The 14629-nt window shown below is 49.9% G+C and overlaps 1 protein-coding gene across 7 annotated transcripts in view; it reads right to left on the reverse strand.

Annotated features, from left to right (window-relative positions):
- CABIN1 (calcineurin binding protein 1) overlaps positions 1–14629 on the reverse strand; it is a 151489-nt gene that overhangs the window by 114389 nt on the left and 22471 nt on the right. For all 7 annotated transcript variants that reach the window (XM_072803448.1, XM_072803443.1, XM_072803444.1 and 4 more), the window contains 9 exons: positions 13882–14011; positions 12331–12480; positions 9355–9641; positions 7932–8100; positions 5286–5422; positions 4360–4577; positions 2980–3058; positions 1997–2184; positions 963–1115 (listed from right to left, as the gene is read on the reverse strand). In XM_072803448.1, coding sequence (XP_072659549.1) covers positions 963–1115; positions 1997–2184; positions 2980–3058; positions 4360–4577; positions 5286–5422; positions 7932–8100; positions 9355–9641; positions 12331–12480; positions 13882–14011 — 1511 coding nt within the window. The remainder of the gene's footprint in view (positions 1–962; positions 1116–1996; positions 2185–2979; positions 3059–4359; positions 4578–5285; positions 5423–7931; positions 8101–9354; positions 9642–12330; positions 12481–13881; positions 14012–14629) is intronic.

Here is a 14629-nt window from a genome sequence, read left to right on the forward strand (position 1 = left end):
GACTATGAAAGTAGATTCCCTGTTAATACAATCAGCATTTACATTAAACTAATGCATTATAAAAAGTACTTCTATTAAGGTCAAGGTATATTCAGTTCTTTAAAACAAACATAGAAAAAAATGGGGCACCTGGCTGGCAAAATCAGAGGAGTACGTGACTCTTGATCCCGGGGTCATGAGTTTGAGCTTCACATTCAGTATAGAGATTACTTAAACACCTTTAAAAAAAATAGCAAAAAACAAAAACTACCCAAGAAGCAGAGAGGTTCCACAAAATTCTCTGTGGAATTCAAAAGACTCCTAGAACTGAGGAACCAGAGGCTACTGGGGACTTGGGTGAGCCCTGGGCCAGAGGCTGATACACACCATTGACCCACAGAACCCTCTCCTCATAGGAGTTCTGCTGTGGCCCTCAGAACGCAGGGAGCAGGGACACTCCACTTGGCTTTGCCCAAAAAATTCTGCAAGAGTCTGAAGGCCACTCAGCTGACGTGGATATGTTACAGCCACAGAACTGTGGCAGAGTCTGAGGCTTCGCAACGAGAACAAGATCAGAACCAGACTGAGCCTGGTATACATGCCCCATACTGCTGACCCAACCCATAGCCAGACCAGCACTACAGGTTCCTTCAGCAGTTTCCCCCTAATCCTGCTGGGGCTGCTCCAGCACATGGCCCAAAGAGCTGAGCAATGATCACTCCAGACCTTGCCAGTGAATGCCTCCTGCCATCCCTGCCCCCTGGACTTACTTTCCCTCAGTGGGTGTGCCTGCGAGTCCAAAGTGCCCTCATGCACCAGAGCTGCCTCTCCCAGGCCCCTTCACCCTCTCCTGTGAGGAAGGAGCCCTGCTCAACCCATGGGCTGCTTTCCTGCTCTACGGGGACACAGCAGGCCTGGTCTAACTGGGCCAACTCAGAATAAATCTTTGACTAAGAAAACACCATTAAATAACTCCCACTCACCTCCTCCAAGGAAACGACCGAATCGTTATAGAGGTTGGGCAGGCGGATGACGATGTCTCTTTGCTCAGTCCCCGCCTCAGCCTGGATGGTAGTGGAGCTCTGGAGCATTTCTGTGCAGATGTCATAGTTCTCCAGGGCCTGCTCCATGTCTCCCTGGTCAGAGGAAAAGCAGTCAAGAGACGGGAGCAGAAGGAAGGAAACTCACCATGCTATGCCAGGCACCTTACCCTCCTAATCTCATCAGACTACAGGCACCAGGCGGGCAGTTTTGTCCAATGACTGCTATACCCTCTAAAAGGTGGCCTCGCACACAGCTGGAGCTCAATAAGTATTTGTTGAATGAATGAATGAATGAATGAATGAATGAATGAACAAACAATGAATGATTTGATTACTTCATACCACAATTCTAAGGAAAGGTATCGTTAACTCTATGTTGCCGATGAAGACACTGAGGATGCTTGAGTAAAGCTGAATGTCTTGTTCAAGATGAGGAGCAAATAAATAGCAGAGCCAGTATTAGAACCTAGACCTGTCCTAATTCCAGAACCAACTATGACAATTTTACCCATGCTACCACAGTGCACTAGGTACCACAATGTGAGGTGCTAGGTAATAGTCAGTCCACTCTGGCCACCCAGACCAGGCTCTGAGGGCAAGTGTTCTGAGAATTCATGCAAGACGGGTGGTTTTTCCTTCTAAAAAGCTCTGCATCAATTTATGCACTCATTTAGGCTTTCTCAGGAAAACAAAGGCAAGGGGGTTCAAGACCCCAAGGCAATCCTGAGTGAGGAAGTCTACAGGAGGCATAGGAAATCCCTTCCAGAGCTCTGTGGTCATGCTGATTTGCTGTATGGAGTGGGGGCCATGCTGAGATATCTGAGACCTGAAAATTCCCCACTACATCCCACTTCCTCACCCTGAGCCCAGTGCTAAGCAGGTGCCACAGGTGCACATACACACATATCCTTAACACTATGTCCAGCTCTCTTCCCTCCCTTTGGGTGCCAGGGAATGCCAACCACAGAACCAACCTGCAGTGCGAGGAACCGAGCCTTCAACCAATAAACACGGACCACAAACTCCAGCCAGCCATCCTCAAACAGGTCCCGCTGGGATGAGGCAAATGACAGCTGCAGGAGGTCACCCAGGAAGTGGGTTCCTGGAAAATCAGGCCCAAACCTGCCATTCACCACACCAGCAGGGCAGTTCCGAGGAGACACTGAAAACCATTCAGGCCAGAACAAGTCAACTTCATGTGCACATTCCAAACACCCTTCTGCTCCCTAGAGGTAGCCCTTAGCCCTCGTCACACCTGCTTTAGTATCCAGAAGTGCTCTGAGCCCCATGGAGCCCTACAGCCCCTTAAGTGGCAAGCATCAGAGAAGTCAGATAAATCAGACAGATGCAGAGACCCCAAGGGCCCTCATTTTACATACTAAACTTTGTTCACCAGTAGTGGTTTAAAAATCAGAATGATTCTTGGGCAGCCCGGGTGGCGGTTTAGCGCCACCTTCAGTCCAGGGTGTGATCCGGAGACCCGGGATCAAGTCCCACAACGGGCTCCCTGTATGGAGCCTGCTTCTCCCTCTGCCTGTGTCTCTGCCTCTCTCTGTGTGTCTCTCATGAATAAATAAATAAAATCTTTTTTAAAAATAAATAAACAAATAAAAATAAAAATCAGAATGATTCTTATCATCTAGGAAAATTATTGGGACACATAGTGTCAGGTGCCAATTGAGAAATTGGAGATCCTACTTCCTTCAATCCTGAATAACAGAAAAACCAAGCAGGTGGCTCCCTCTGGGGGCTCAGCTGCAGCTAACTACTTCTTGATCCATCCAAAGGATTTCTCTGGGACCCTGGATTTTCCCTAGTCCAACACTCCAACCCAGGAAATGTACCCACTGCAGATGTAAATCTCAATTCCATGACTCAGGCTCCCCACTCCCGTTTCCTCCTGGATGCTGAGGGTTGAGAAAATTAATCCTGCCACAGACAACAGAATGCCTCCTACCTGCCGAGCTTCTGCCCTTCGTCAGCAGCCACTGGTCCAGCTGGAGCTCCATGCAGGAGAGAGACATCAGCATCATATCCTGCAGGACAGGCAGCAGAAGGTCAGGAATGGAGTCACAAAGAGTCATCACAGGATGAGGCGTGGGATGCAATAAAAGTAAAACTTACTTTGATAAAGATATCATTCTTTCTTCAACCTACTTTTTTTTTTCTAATCAGTGGCTACTTGCCAGGACATAAAAAGAGGCACAGGGATCTACACTGGGACAAGACCTGGGAGGAGACGGAGACCTGTCTTCAGTCCTAAGGGACTGCCCTATGGAAGAGGCAGCTCTGTCACCTGCCAAATGCCAGGCCAGATGCTGCACCCATACTACAGCACTCAAGCCTTAAAAGTGGCTGGGTCAGGCATCATCTCCACAGTCACAAGGAAGCTGAGGTCCAGCAATAAGGAGGCGCCTGCCAAGTGGACACAGCTGAGAAATAATCAACCTGGTTTGCCTGGAGAGACCAAAGCCTCACCTGCCATCAGCCACTCCACACTGCCCCTGAGGGAGCAGGCCTAATGGGCAGCAGCTGGCAGGATGCAGTCCCTGACGTGTTCCTGTGGAGGGAGCATGGACTTTCATGGCCCTAAGGACCAGTCAACTCCCTTGAGCTCTTCTACCTTGTGTGCCCCAGCCAGAAAGACCACCCAGATGGGCCCTAAAGGCTCCCAGTGCAACCTCCCTGGCATCCAGCCTTCCTCCTGTAACAGGAGAAGGGGACCAGAGTATTCAGTGTCCCCTTAAACCTCAGGAAGCACTGAATGGGGGAGCCTGGAGTGTGGGGTGCAGTCAGCAGGGGTGGGGGAGGAGGGCCTGAGCATGGGTCAGCCCCCTACTGCCAGTGGCCCCCACCACTTCCCTAAGCAACCTATTTAGCCTCTGCACTTCTATTTTCTCACCCACTAAAAAAATCAGTAATAGTCTCTGGCACCTAAACAGAGCCATATGTTTCACTTTTGTGCACCCTCTCCACTTACTCTCCTCCATCTCGGTAAACCACCCCACCACTAGCCCTAGAAGCCCTGCCCACTGTCTCATTCCCTCGCCCCCCACTTGTAGCTTATCCTGTCAGCTCTACCTCTAGAACCTTCCACCCCACTCTCACTACTGTCACTCACCTGGCAACAGCCTTCTAACAGCCCTGTGCCATTCTCACCTCCAAGTACAAGCTCCACTCGGTCACCAGGGTCCCATGACTCCCCAGAGGCCCAGGTTCCAGGCCCACAAATGGATGCAACCAAGTAGGCTCAATATGACAGCAACTCTATACCCACAGAAGGTACATGTGCCCACTCCCTGGTCCCAGCCCTCACAAGGCTGCCCGCCCACCTGACCTTGATGTGCTTGTTGCTGCAGTCCCTCAGCAGTGGGTTGGGGAGGCTGGTGCTGTGCCTCCTCCAGCTGTGATAGATGCTGAGCACAACCTCTGCCAGGCCTGGTGGCCACCTCAGCAGAAACTTATGGCCCATGTCCTTCAGGTAGCGCATCATCAGCTCCAGGATGCCCCCGTTGGTCAGGTTCTCCAGCAAGAAGGCATGCACATCCTGCTTCTCTGCCCAGGGAGAAACAATTAACTTGAATGAAGGACCTTCCATGCCCTCCTGTGTTCTTTGGAAGAAAGAGGCAGGTGTGGGGCAGGGCAGGGAGAAAGGCAGGAGAGCACCCACATCCTCCCACGTGGCAGTGCTGAGGCCAGGCTGCTGGGTCCCTACCTCACTGGCTGTGAACAAGCTGCTCTGAACCTCCAGGTTTTAAGTGGGTAGTGAAGGACCAACCTGCATGCGCTGCCTCACGATGCACACTCAACAGCTGTGTCATGAGCATTTGACTTGCAAAGCCATGCCCCTGGCTTCAGCCTGAAGCACACGTCCTTCAGGGAGCCCAGTCAAGTACGAGCCTAGACATTTCAGCAGACCTCCCAGCTGACCACAGAGCTCAGGCCCAAGATAACTTCAGGCAAACCCCTGATAATGCTTTAAATATCACCCCAGAACAAAACCTAAGGAGGCTATAGGATAATGGGAGGAAGAGGGATGCCTGGTGGCTCAGTGGTTGAGCATCTGCCTTTGACTCAGGGAGTGATCCTGGGATCCCAGGATCAAGTCCCACATCGGGCTTCCTGCATGGAGCCTGCTTCTCCCTCTGCCTGTGTTTCTGCCTCTCTCTGTGTGTGTCTCTCATGAATAAATAAAATCTTTAGGGGAAAAAAAATGGGAGGAAGAATTCTCAACAGTGAATGATCAAGTTGCTCAATTCCTACCAGATTCCATGAATGTAGCTGAGTCGTATGACAGTCGGTGAGGCCCAATGCTTGGGAAGCTTTGCAGTTTGGCTTCTGACTGGACTTCATAGGTATTAAAGGGATCATCGTCCTCCTCCGGGTCCAGCTTTCTTAGCCTGCGTGGAACACACCAAAATCACAAAAGCCACACCAACATATCCTGACATAAGCACTTGAATTCTCCCAATTAGAGAAATGAAAAGACAGATGCCAATCAGTGAATGGAGGGAAGAATCCAGAATCCAGGCCTCTAGGAGGCTCTGCCTCTTTCTATGCCTTTGTAAGCTGGCATCTAGTCTAGACACTCACTCATTCATTCATTCCACCAACAGAATTGTTGGTTACTGAGCATGTGCCAGGCACTGGAATTCAGCTGTTAGTGTGGCAAACCCTGCCCACAGTAAACTTACCTTCTAAATGAGAGTGAAAGGTAATAAACAGAAACAAAAAACAAAGAGCCCAAATAAGGACCAAGCACCACAGAGTGCTTAAGACAGAGGGTCACAGGAGACCAAGTTTAGAGAGCTGAGTCAGGAAGGCCTCTCAGAGGGGATAATGTCCATGCTGATAATGGTGGAGAAGGGGCTGGTCATGCAAAGAAGGAGCACAGGGGCAGGTGGAGAGGCACAGGCCAGAAGAGCACCAGGTACATTCTAAGACCTGAGGAAAGCCCAGCAAGCAAGGAGAAAGTGGGGGTGAGGGGAGTATGGGGCACAGAAGGCCCTTCTGAGCTTGGGCCGTCCATGGCTCCGTGGCTCCCCACAAAGCCTGGGGTCTGGAGAGCACCATTCTTTCAGCACCTCTCAAGGACCATATTTTGGCCATCCTGTAGATTCCCCTCAACCAAGAAGCCCTGCAGCATAAACACATAAAACAGGGCACTCTTCAATGGCTTCATTTACTACACACAGCCCCCCAGGGTGGCTACTCTGGGCAAGCTCTCACATTGCTCCTGCCTGGCTGTTCAAAGAAGCAGACATGGAAACCAACAATTAAAGAAGGCAAAAGACATTCCACATAAAGAGGCCAAAAGGGGCGCCTGGCTGGCTCAGTAGGTAGAACATGCAACTCTTGATCTCAGGGCTGTAAATTTAAGCCCTAAGTGGGGTGTAGAGATTAATTTTTTAAAAATTTTATGGGTGCCTGGGTGGCTCAGTAAGTGTCTGCCTTCGACTTAGGCATGATCACAAGGTCCTGGGATTGAGCCCCATGTCAGGCTCTCTGCTCAGAGGAGTCTGCTTCTCTCTCTCCTTATGCCACTCCCCCTACTTGTGCTCTCTCGCTCATTCTCTAATTTAAAAAAAAAAACTTAGGAAAAAAAAAAAGAGGGTATGACCCTTTAAGCAGGACTGAGGGGAAGATGGAGAAATGGGTCACTCAGACCCCTTGGCATCATCAACAGGATGGCACCACTCCATCCTGCAGCTCTCCTGAAGGGAGACCTGCTCCTGGCACTAACCCAGAGGAGGAATTTATCAGGGAGAACCAACCACATCCTCCACTTACAGAGAACAACCTTGACTTCTTAGTGCTTCACTTTCACCCCAGAAAGAAAGGCAACAAATGAGGAAAATTCAGAATCTTGCTGTAAAGTGGACTCATAATCCATCTGAAGCTTCTGACTCCTTCTCCTGCACATGAATGTTGTCACCCCTAAAAATAAATCACAGGCCAAACCACCAGCTAAAGACTCCTAGTTAAAGACGCATACTGAACACACATGGTTACCTCCTAAACTACACTCCAGTAACTGTGAAGGGATAAAAAGCTACAGGGGATAGGAGAGGAAGCCCCAGCAGACAAGAAATGTGTCCACCAAATGTCAGATGGCAGCAAGATGATGAAGCAGCAGAAACAGAACTGCGCTCTCCACTCAGCTAAGGGCAGGGGAGGAGGCAGGCGAGGAGCCAAGCACTGGGGCTCCATAAACAATGGTGGCCAGGATAGTTCAGGAATCGAGGGCCTTAGACCTCTGGGGAGCTGAGGAAGCAAGGACAAAAAGCAGGAGGGCTAGCAAAAACTGACGTAACGAGCATGAGGGCCCAGGCCCCTTCCAGTTAGGAGCAACCTGGACCCTTCTCTCATAAGGCTTCTCTGAGAACACTAAGATGTGGTGAAAGCAAGGGAGGATTTACAAGCCTGTCTTCCTCCTTCTCAGAATTCAAGGGAATCCTACTGAGCCTAGAGAAACAAAGCACGTACACTCTTCCTGAAAACAGAATGGGTGCTCCCTTCTGTGGGGTTTCCCAGAGTCTGCAACCAAGCAGCAGCAGCCCTAGGCCTCACAGCAAGTGGGTGTCTGTGTGTGCATGAAGACATGAGTGAGTGGCCTCTAGCTCTGTGATCCATCCATCTCCTGAGGGCCCAGGGAGTATCTGGTCCTCTGAAAGATGTATAAGTCATGGTTCCTGCTTTCAGGAAGTTCAGAGGGAAGATAAGTGAGAAAAACTCATGATCCCAATCCAGTGAGATCTGTGCTTTGGCTATTGGCACAGATGTTATAGGAAAACAAAAGGGGTGCCCAGAGGAGTGGGAGTTGATGGAAAGAGAAACTTTATCAGTGTTATCGGCTGGAGGTTTGGAGGTTTGCTTGTTGTCACAAGTGAGAAAAAGTGTGCACGGTACCTGGACGGCAAGAACTTCATCAGAAGCTCCTGGAAGTCTACCTTCTCTTCTTTCTTGCACTTAGTGTTCCGGACACGGGCAGACCGCCGTTTCGCTGTCTCTCCACTCTCTTCCGCAATCTTCTTCCGCTTTACTCCTTTCTTGGATTTATCTCCCCCAGAAACATCACCTTCACAAAGAGTACAAACTGAAATCTTACAAGGGACAGGGGTAAGAAAATGCACCACACAGGCACATCAGTGCCCCTAATTTTCTAACTCTATCACTGTGTTTTATCTTTATCTCTGACACTCAAGAAACCTCCCATCTTTTAACTCCTAAGTTCATTTCAAAGTCAAAACACTTAACTCACACTTTGTTCGAACACAAAATGCACGAGCCCGATCTGAAGATTATGCTCCACAGCTATAGCACAGGAGGGTCTCAAACATTCCCGGCCCCCGCCCTTCCAACTGGCTGGCTGGGAGAGCCCCTGGCACCTCCGTGCATGTACTTGGGACAGGACAGAGCATGTGGTGGCGACACGGACTCTACCCACCACACAGGACCTTCTGAGTACCCAATGACGGGACATGAAAGTATAGAGACAGCAAAGGAGTGCATGTATGATTAAGCAAAAAAAGTTAGAACCACCACATACATGTTCATTCAGAAGTTTAACTGCCAGATATTCTTTCTTTCTGGGACACAGAAATCAAGAAAAGGCTTGGGAACTTTTGTCTGAAATCTTTTTTTTTTAAGATTTTATTTATTTATTCATGAGAAACACAGGAGACAGAGAGAGGCAGAGACACAGAGGGAGAAGCAGGCTCCATGCAGGGAGCCTGATGTGGGACTCGATCCCTGGTCTCCAGGATCACGCCCTGGGCTGAAGGTGGAGCTAAACCGCTGAGCCACCCGGGCTGCCCTGTCTGAAATCTTTTTACAACTTCATTGAAAATAAAAATCAGTAAAACCATTAAAAAATATACTACCACATACAGTGGTAACTTTGCTGACTTTTTAAGGTCAAAAAACTCCTTGTCCATTCACAGCAGGGCCTGGGGCTATGGCACATGGCCCACAGCAGAGCAGAACCAGCAGAGGGCCCCGCTGCCCCATGTGTCACAAGCGAGAAGAGCAACCCTTAAACCAGGACTGACCACCCAGGACTTTAGCAATCCCAAGAAGCTGCATTCCTGAGCTCCGACCCCTTCCCTTGACCCCTTCCCTCGGGGTGCCTCACCGCTGAGGGGGCCCCTGACCAGCCACAGCCTATGAGTTGGCTGGGCCTCCCCACCTGCAGGGCTGAGGTGCTCCCACTTAACCTCGGGCTAAAAGCATCAGAGAGACCCATCCCTCTGGAGAGGCCAGGGACCCCAAAACTCACCCCAGTCCAGCAAATGGGGCCTCCCCAAAAGCTGACCCCAGGAGGCATCCTCACCTGCAGGGACACCAGTCTCCAGCAGGCTGGGACTGTGCAGAGGGAAACTGGCTGCAGCCACAGGGGCAAAGGAGAGCACAGGTTCTGCAACTGCCACAGCCGGGTTGGCAGTGACGGGGCTTGGCTGGATCACGCTGACAGGTGCCACCACCACAGAAGACACCAGAGGCTGGCTGGGGTCCTGGTAGTCAGAGAGGTCAATTCTCTTGCCAAGGCTGGGCCGCAAGGGCTCACAGGTGGTGAGGTGGTTGTACATGGCCAGCAAACTCTCTCCAAGGCACTTCCAGCTGCAAGGAGAGGGTAATTACCCCTGGTCTGCACCCAGCATTGGGCGCTCCAACCATAGGGCCAGCAGGCCTGTGGAGAGGCAGTAGACCGAGCCCGCGGCTGCCATCTCCATGATAGCAGGCGGGAGAGCTCATGATTTTGGCATCATTGTTGGAGACAAACTCCGCAGTCTAACACCACTGAGGTGGAGCAGACCAAGTGGCAGCTAGACCCAGCATCCTCCTCCCCTCACCCGGCCACCCCAGTGTCAGGCACATTCAGACTCCATCAGGAAGGCATGAGAACCACTGACTCACTTCAAAAGCTCCTTCCCAGGGCAGCCCCGGTGGCTCAGTGGTTTAGTGCCAGCTTCAGCCCCGGGGAGTGATCCTGAAGACCAGGGAACGAGTCCCACATCGGTCTCCTGCATGGAGCCTGCTTCTCCCTCTGCCTGTGTCTCTGCCTCTCTCTCTGTGTGTGTGTCTCTCAAGAATAAATAAATAAAATTAAAAAAAAAAAGCTCCTTCCCTACAAAGCCCAATTTTTAAATCACCTACAGCATCTCTCTGAGGCCAACTAATCCTCCTTTTTGGCAGGTGAGGTAGGGGAGAGGGCCGGGCTGGGATGTGGGCTAAAGGAGCTGAATGGTCTAAAGGGTCCCTGGGTGGCTCAGTCAGTGAAGCATCTGCCTTTGGCTCAGGTCACAATCCCAATGTCCTGGGATGGAGCTCTGCCTTGGGCACCCTGCTCAGCGAGGAGCCTGTTTCTCCTTCTCCTGCACCCCCTGCTTGTGTGTTCTCTCTCTCTGTTAAACAAATAAATAAAATACTTAAAAATTAAAAAAAATAAAAATAATAAAGGGGCTGAATGGGCCCTTAGGCAGAGCCTCTTGGGAGCAACATCTCAGTGATAATGGGGTCATATCAGTGAGTCCCTACACACCAAGACCACTGAGTGTTTTATCATATGCTATGTCATATGCCATGATATGTTGTGTCACATGTGCATTTTATTGTGGTGTAGTGTGTTATGTTGTAGAATGTCTCTCGTTTCATGTTTTATCTCATGTTATAGGTTGTGCTATGGTATGATACGGTGTGGCGTGATAGATCCATCCACCCCTCTCTCAATGGCTTCCCAAGCTCTCAGGCTAAAAACTACACCCTCAGCTACATGGTGCTGCATGGCCTGACCCAGTCAACTGACCCAGCCTCATCTCACATCCCCACCCCCCACCCCTACACTCCCACCATGCTAGCTTTCTTTCAGTTCTGCCAAACAAAATCATACTCCTGCATACCACAGGACCTTTGCATAAGCTTCTCTCTGACCAAAAAAAAGGCCCTCACCCACATCCCAGCCTCTCTGGTCAATGCCACTCCTCTGTCAGACTCTAGCTCCACCACCTAAGCCTTCCCTGACCCCTAAAGCAATGCAAACCCCATTATGAGCTCCCCCAAGGTGCTGTGCTCCTCTCATCAAAGGGCTCATCTGTTTGGAGCATGTGCCTTTTTTCCTGGGTGACTGACTACCCCTCAGATCACCGCAGAGAAGAACCGGGCCCACCATGCTGAATCCCCAGCACAGGGCACAATGCCTGGCATAGAGCCAGCATCCAGTAAGTACTGCAGACTGAATGGAAATGAAGGTGCTCTAAAATCCAGAATCTAACCAAATGGAGGCTCCTGGGACTGGAAAGGATGATCTCTTACTTATTCTTTCCCTGTCTTCAGTAAGGGCTACATGCACACAAGGAAGAATTTGCTCACAGCTGGGTTATGTCTAATGCCTTAAGTACCCAATTTCATTTATTCATACCTTTTTTAGTGGGCACAGAATAGACCAAGGGTGGCAAACCATGACCAACAGTCTGTTTTGTACAGCCCATAATCTAAGAGCCAGCTAAAGGGTTGTTACACACACACACACACACACACCCTGAGGAGAATATACAACTGAGGAGAATACACAACTGAGATGGTTCCTGGCCCACAAAGCCTAAAGCTTTTACCATCTGGTCCTTTGCAAGAGAAGTGTGCTGAGCCCTACGATAGACTATGGTTATTTTAAAAGCCCCACCTTTTCCGTCTCAGAGAGAGAGATTCTCTGCACTCTTCCTCTAGTAACCCAATCAATCCCAGACTTCACTCCCAAGCAATGCTTCCTCCAGCTGAGCCCATCTCCCTCATGCTTCCATTTGGCCTTCACCCTGCATGAGGACAGCCTTGATGGCTTCTCTAGTCATATAACCAGGATCCTCTCCAGCCCTCTCCAGTGTTCTCAGGCTTTCCCCTCCTTCCCTGTAACAAGGAGGCACTCAGGGCCCTTCCCAAACTCACAAACGTCTCATCTAGGGAGCCCAGGGCTCCTGACCCAGCTGACTGCTCTGAACCCAGTTTCCTGTCCAGCGCTCAGCAAATATTAGTTTCCTTTCCCTCACTGGGAAGGGCAGACTGAGAGGGGGCTTGGAGGGATGTGGCAGGTGGCTGGCATCAAGAATACCAAGAGCAAAGAGAGACTTCGACTGGGTGTACTTGGGAGACACCTGGCCTGCTTCTTGGCAGTCAACAAGTGCACACCCGTAGGTGTCTGTCCAACACGCATCCAGCTCCCACTCACACCATCAGCCCAGGGTCAGGCCTCAGGGTCTCTCCCTCCTAGCAAGGCCTACCGGCTGACCCAGCAACCCCAGAGACCTAGACAACCTACGTGAAGAAGGGGATGGGCTGCACCAGCTTGAGGTCTGGCTCCTTCTCTCGCACAGTCAGCGCTTGCCTCTTCTTCCGCAGCCCCAGGGCCTCCTCTACAATAGCCTGGGTCTCAGCTGCACTCACCGACACATCGTGGATTGACATGTCACTAAAAGCGTGTAGGACAAAGAGAAATTACATTGTTACAAACTAGGACCAAGGCTGAAATTTTACAGACAGGGATGCAGTTAAGCTAATACCCTTTAATCTGTATTAATTCTTCCTACAAATAAAATAACCCCTTGAGTCTGGCCTCTAAGGGCAGTAATTAGCATTCTTAATACCCATATACAATAGAAGTGACTAATATCCTTTGTTCCCTCTACAATTCAAAACTGAGCAAACGTTTTTCATGTGTATTAACAAGATCACAGTAATGTCAGAAAGCCGCAGAAAAATAAAACCTTGCTCTCAATTATTTACAGAGAACTTTTAAAAAATATAACTTCCGCATCCTGCCCAGCCCAAAAAGTCATCAGACTACCTAGGCTCACCAAAGTCCCTGCTGTAGCCAAACTACAGAAAGGATAGGGGCTTTGAGGCCTCAGGCGCCCTCACACAGAAACACATCCACCTGAGGTGGCCCAGCAATACCTGCCCTCCTTCCCCAGGCTGTGCTGATGCCTCTGAGCAGGGTCTACCACAAAGCCACAAGCTTATAGATTTATTTTTCCATCTAATCTTTCTCTCTTAAGATAGTACCATCAGGACAGATCTGAACAAGAAATACAGTCTTATGAGGGATAGACATGAAGATAAATAACCATTAACTCCTCACCAGCTGAGTTCCAGGGGCCAAGGGCCAGGGGATAGAAGAGTTGGTTCATTTGGAAGGTGGAGGGAGGGAGACAGTCAGAGTTTGGAAAGCTGCCCAGAGGTGACCTGGGAGCTGGAATATGAAGAAGGAGCAATGGCACAAGAGGTAGAGAGGTGGGAAGATAGCCTTTCAGGGCACAGGGATAGGACAGTACACAATGAGGCCAAGTCTGGAATTTGTCAAGGACCTAGAGCAGTCTTCTCCTGGGGGAGGGAGACATAGGAGCAAGGAGAAGAACTAAGGGGTACAGATTATAAAGGATCTTCTAGGTGACGCTTTGAACATAAGCTTTGTCCTAGAGGCAAGGCAGGGGTGTCAAGGTCATATCTGGGACACTGAACTTGGGAAGCATGGGAGCAAAGCCCTGAAAAGGGAAATGGTGGGTGGTGAGGAGACAAGGTAGACAGTAGGCTACCACAAACACCCAGAGGAGAGCTGGTAAATGCCAAGAACTGTCAGGGCAGTGGGAAAGGTGGGCAGCAGAGAGCCAAGGAGGCACCACCATGATGAGGCACACAGGTGAGTAATAGGCAAAACCAGGTGAGGGGTACAGTGGGGGATGAAGTACTGGGGCCCAACTGCCAGAAGATCAGGACCTGAGGGAAGGAGGTGCACATGCCTCCTGATATCCACCAAGCACACACTGCTGTGGGAGAGAGGCAATGCAGAACCAGCACAGGAAGTAGGACCCACCATTTAAGAAACATTCGGAGGGAGTCCTTCCGGAGACAAGGCTGTTCTTCAAAGATCTTTTCCTTGAGAACCAATCCTTTGCTGTACCGGCAGTCCTTCTCTAAAGCTTTGCAGATGAAATACAGACATGCTGGCAAGGAAAGAAACAATATGATTTCTGAGTGTGCACCCCAAACCTCTGGCCTTACCGGGTAACACCAAGAAAACATCCCTACTATGAAATCAAAGATATGATGGCAAACAATAACAAGATACCACTTTACTTGATTCGATCAGGAAAGATCCTGCAAATAGTACTACCCACAGCAGATGAAGCAAACCCAAATGCTGCTGGGCGAGGACAGACTGTATGACCTTTGTGGAGAGCCATAGGTATTACGCACAGACAGACTCTTGGCCCAACAACCCACTTCTAGGAATTGCTGCAAAAATCTTCAGGCTCACAGTGATTAGCTATTAGCTAACTGGAAAAGAGCCTTCAAAAAATCAGAAAAGCACTCAGTGTCCCACCAAGGGAGCCAGGTCAAGGAAAGCTTCCCAGTCCACACACTGGGTTGCTGAGGAGCCACTGTATAAATGGTTCAGAGGTGTGCTCACTGACCAAAAAGAAGGCCACAAGATGGCATAGGGAAAAGACAAGAAACCAAATAGGCCACATAGTGTTACTCCATTTGTACACATAAAACCGGTTTCTGCTCCTTTTGCTTATTTGCATTTTCTAATTTTCCTCCTTCTCTTTCTCTTTTTC

The sequence above is a fragment of the Canis lupus genome, chromosome 27 (genome assembly GCF_048164855.1).
Source record: "Canis lupus baileyi chromosome 27, mCanLup2.hap1, whole genome shotgun sequence".
Classification (NCBI taxonomy): domain Eukaryota; kingdom Metazoa; phylum Chordata; class Mammalia; order Carnivora; family Canidae; genus Canis; species Canis lupus.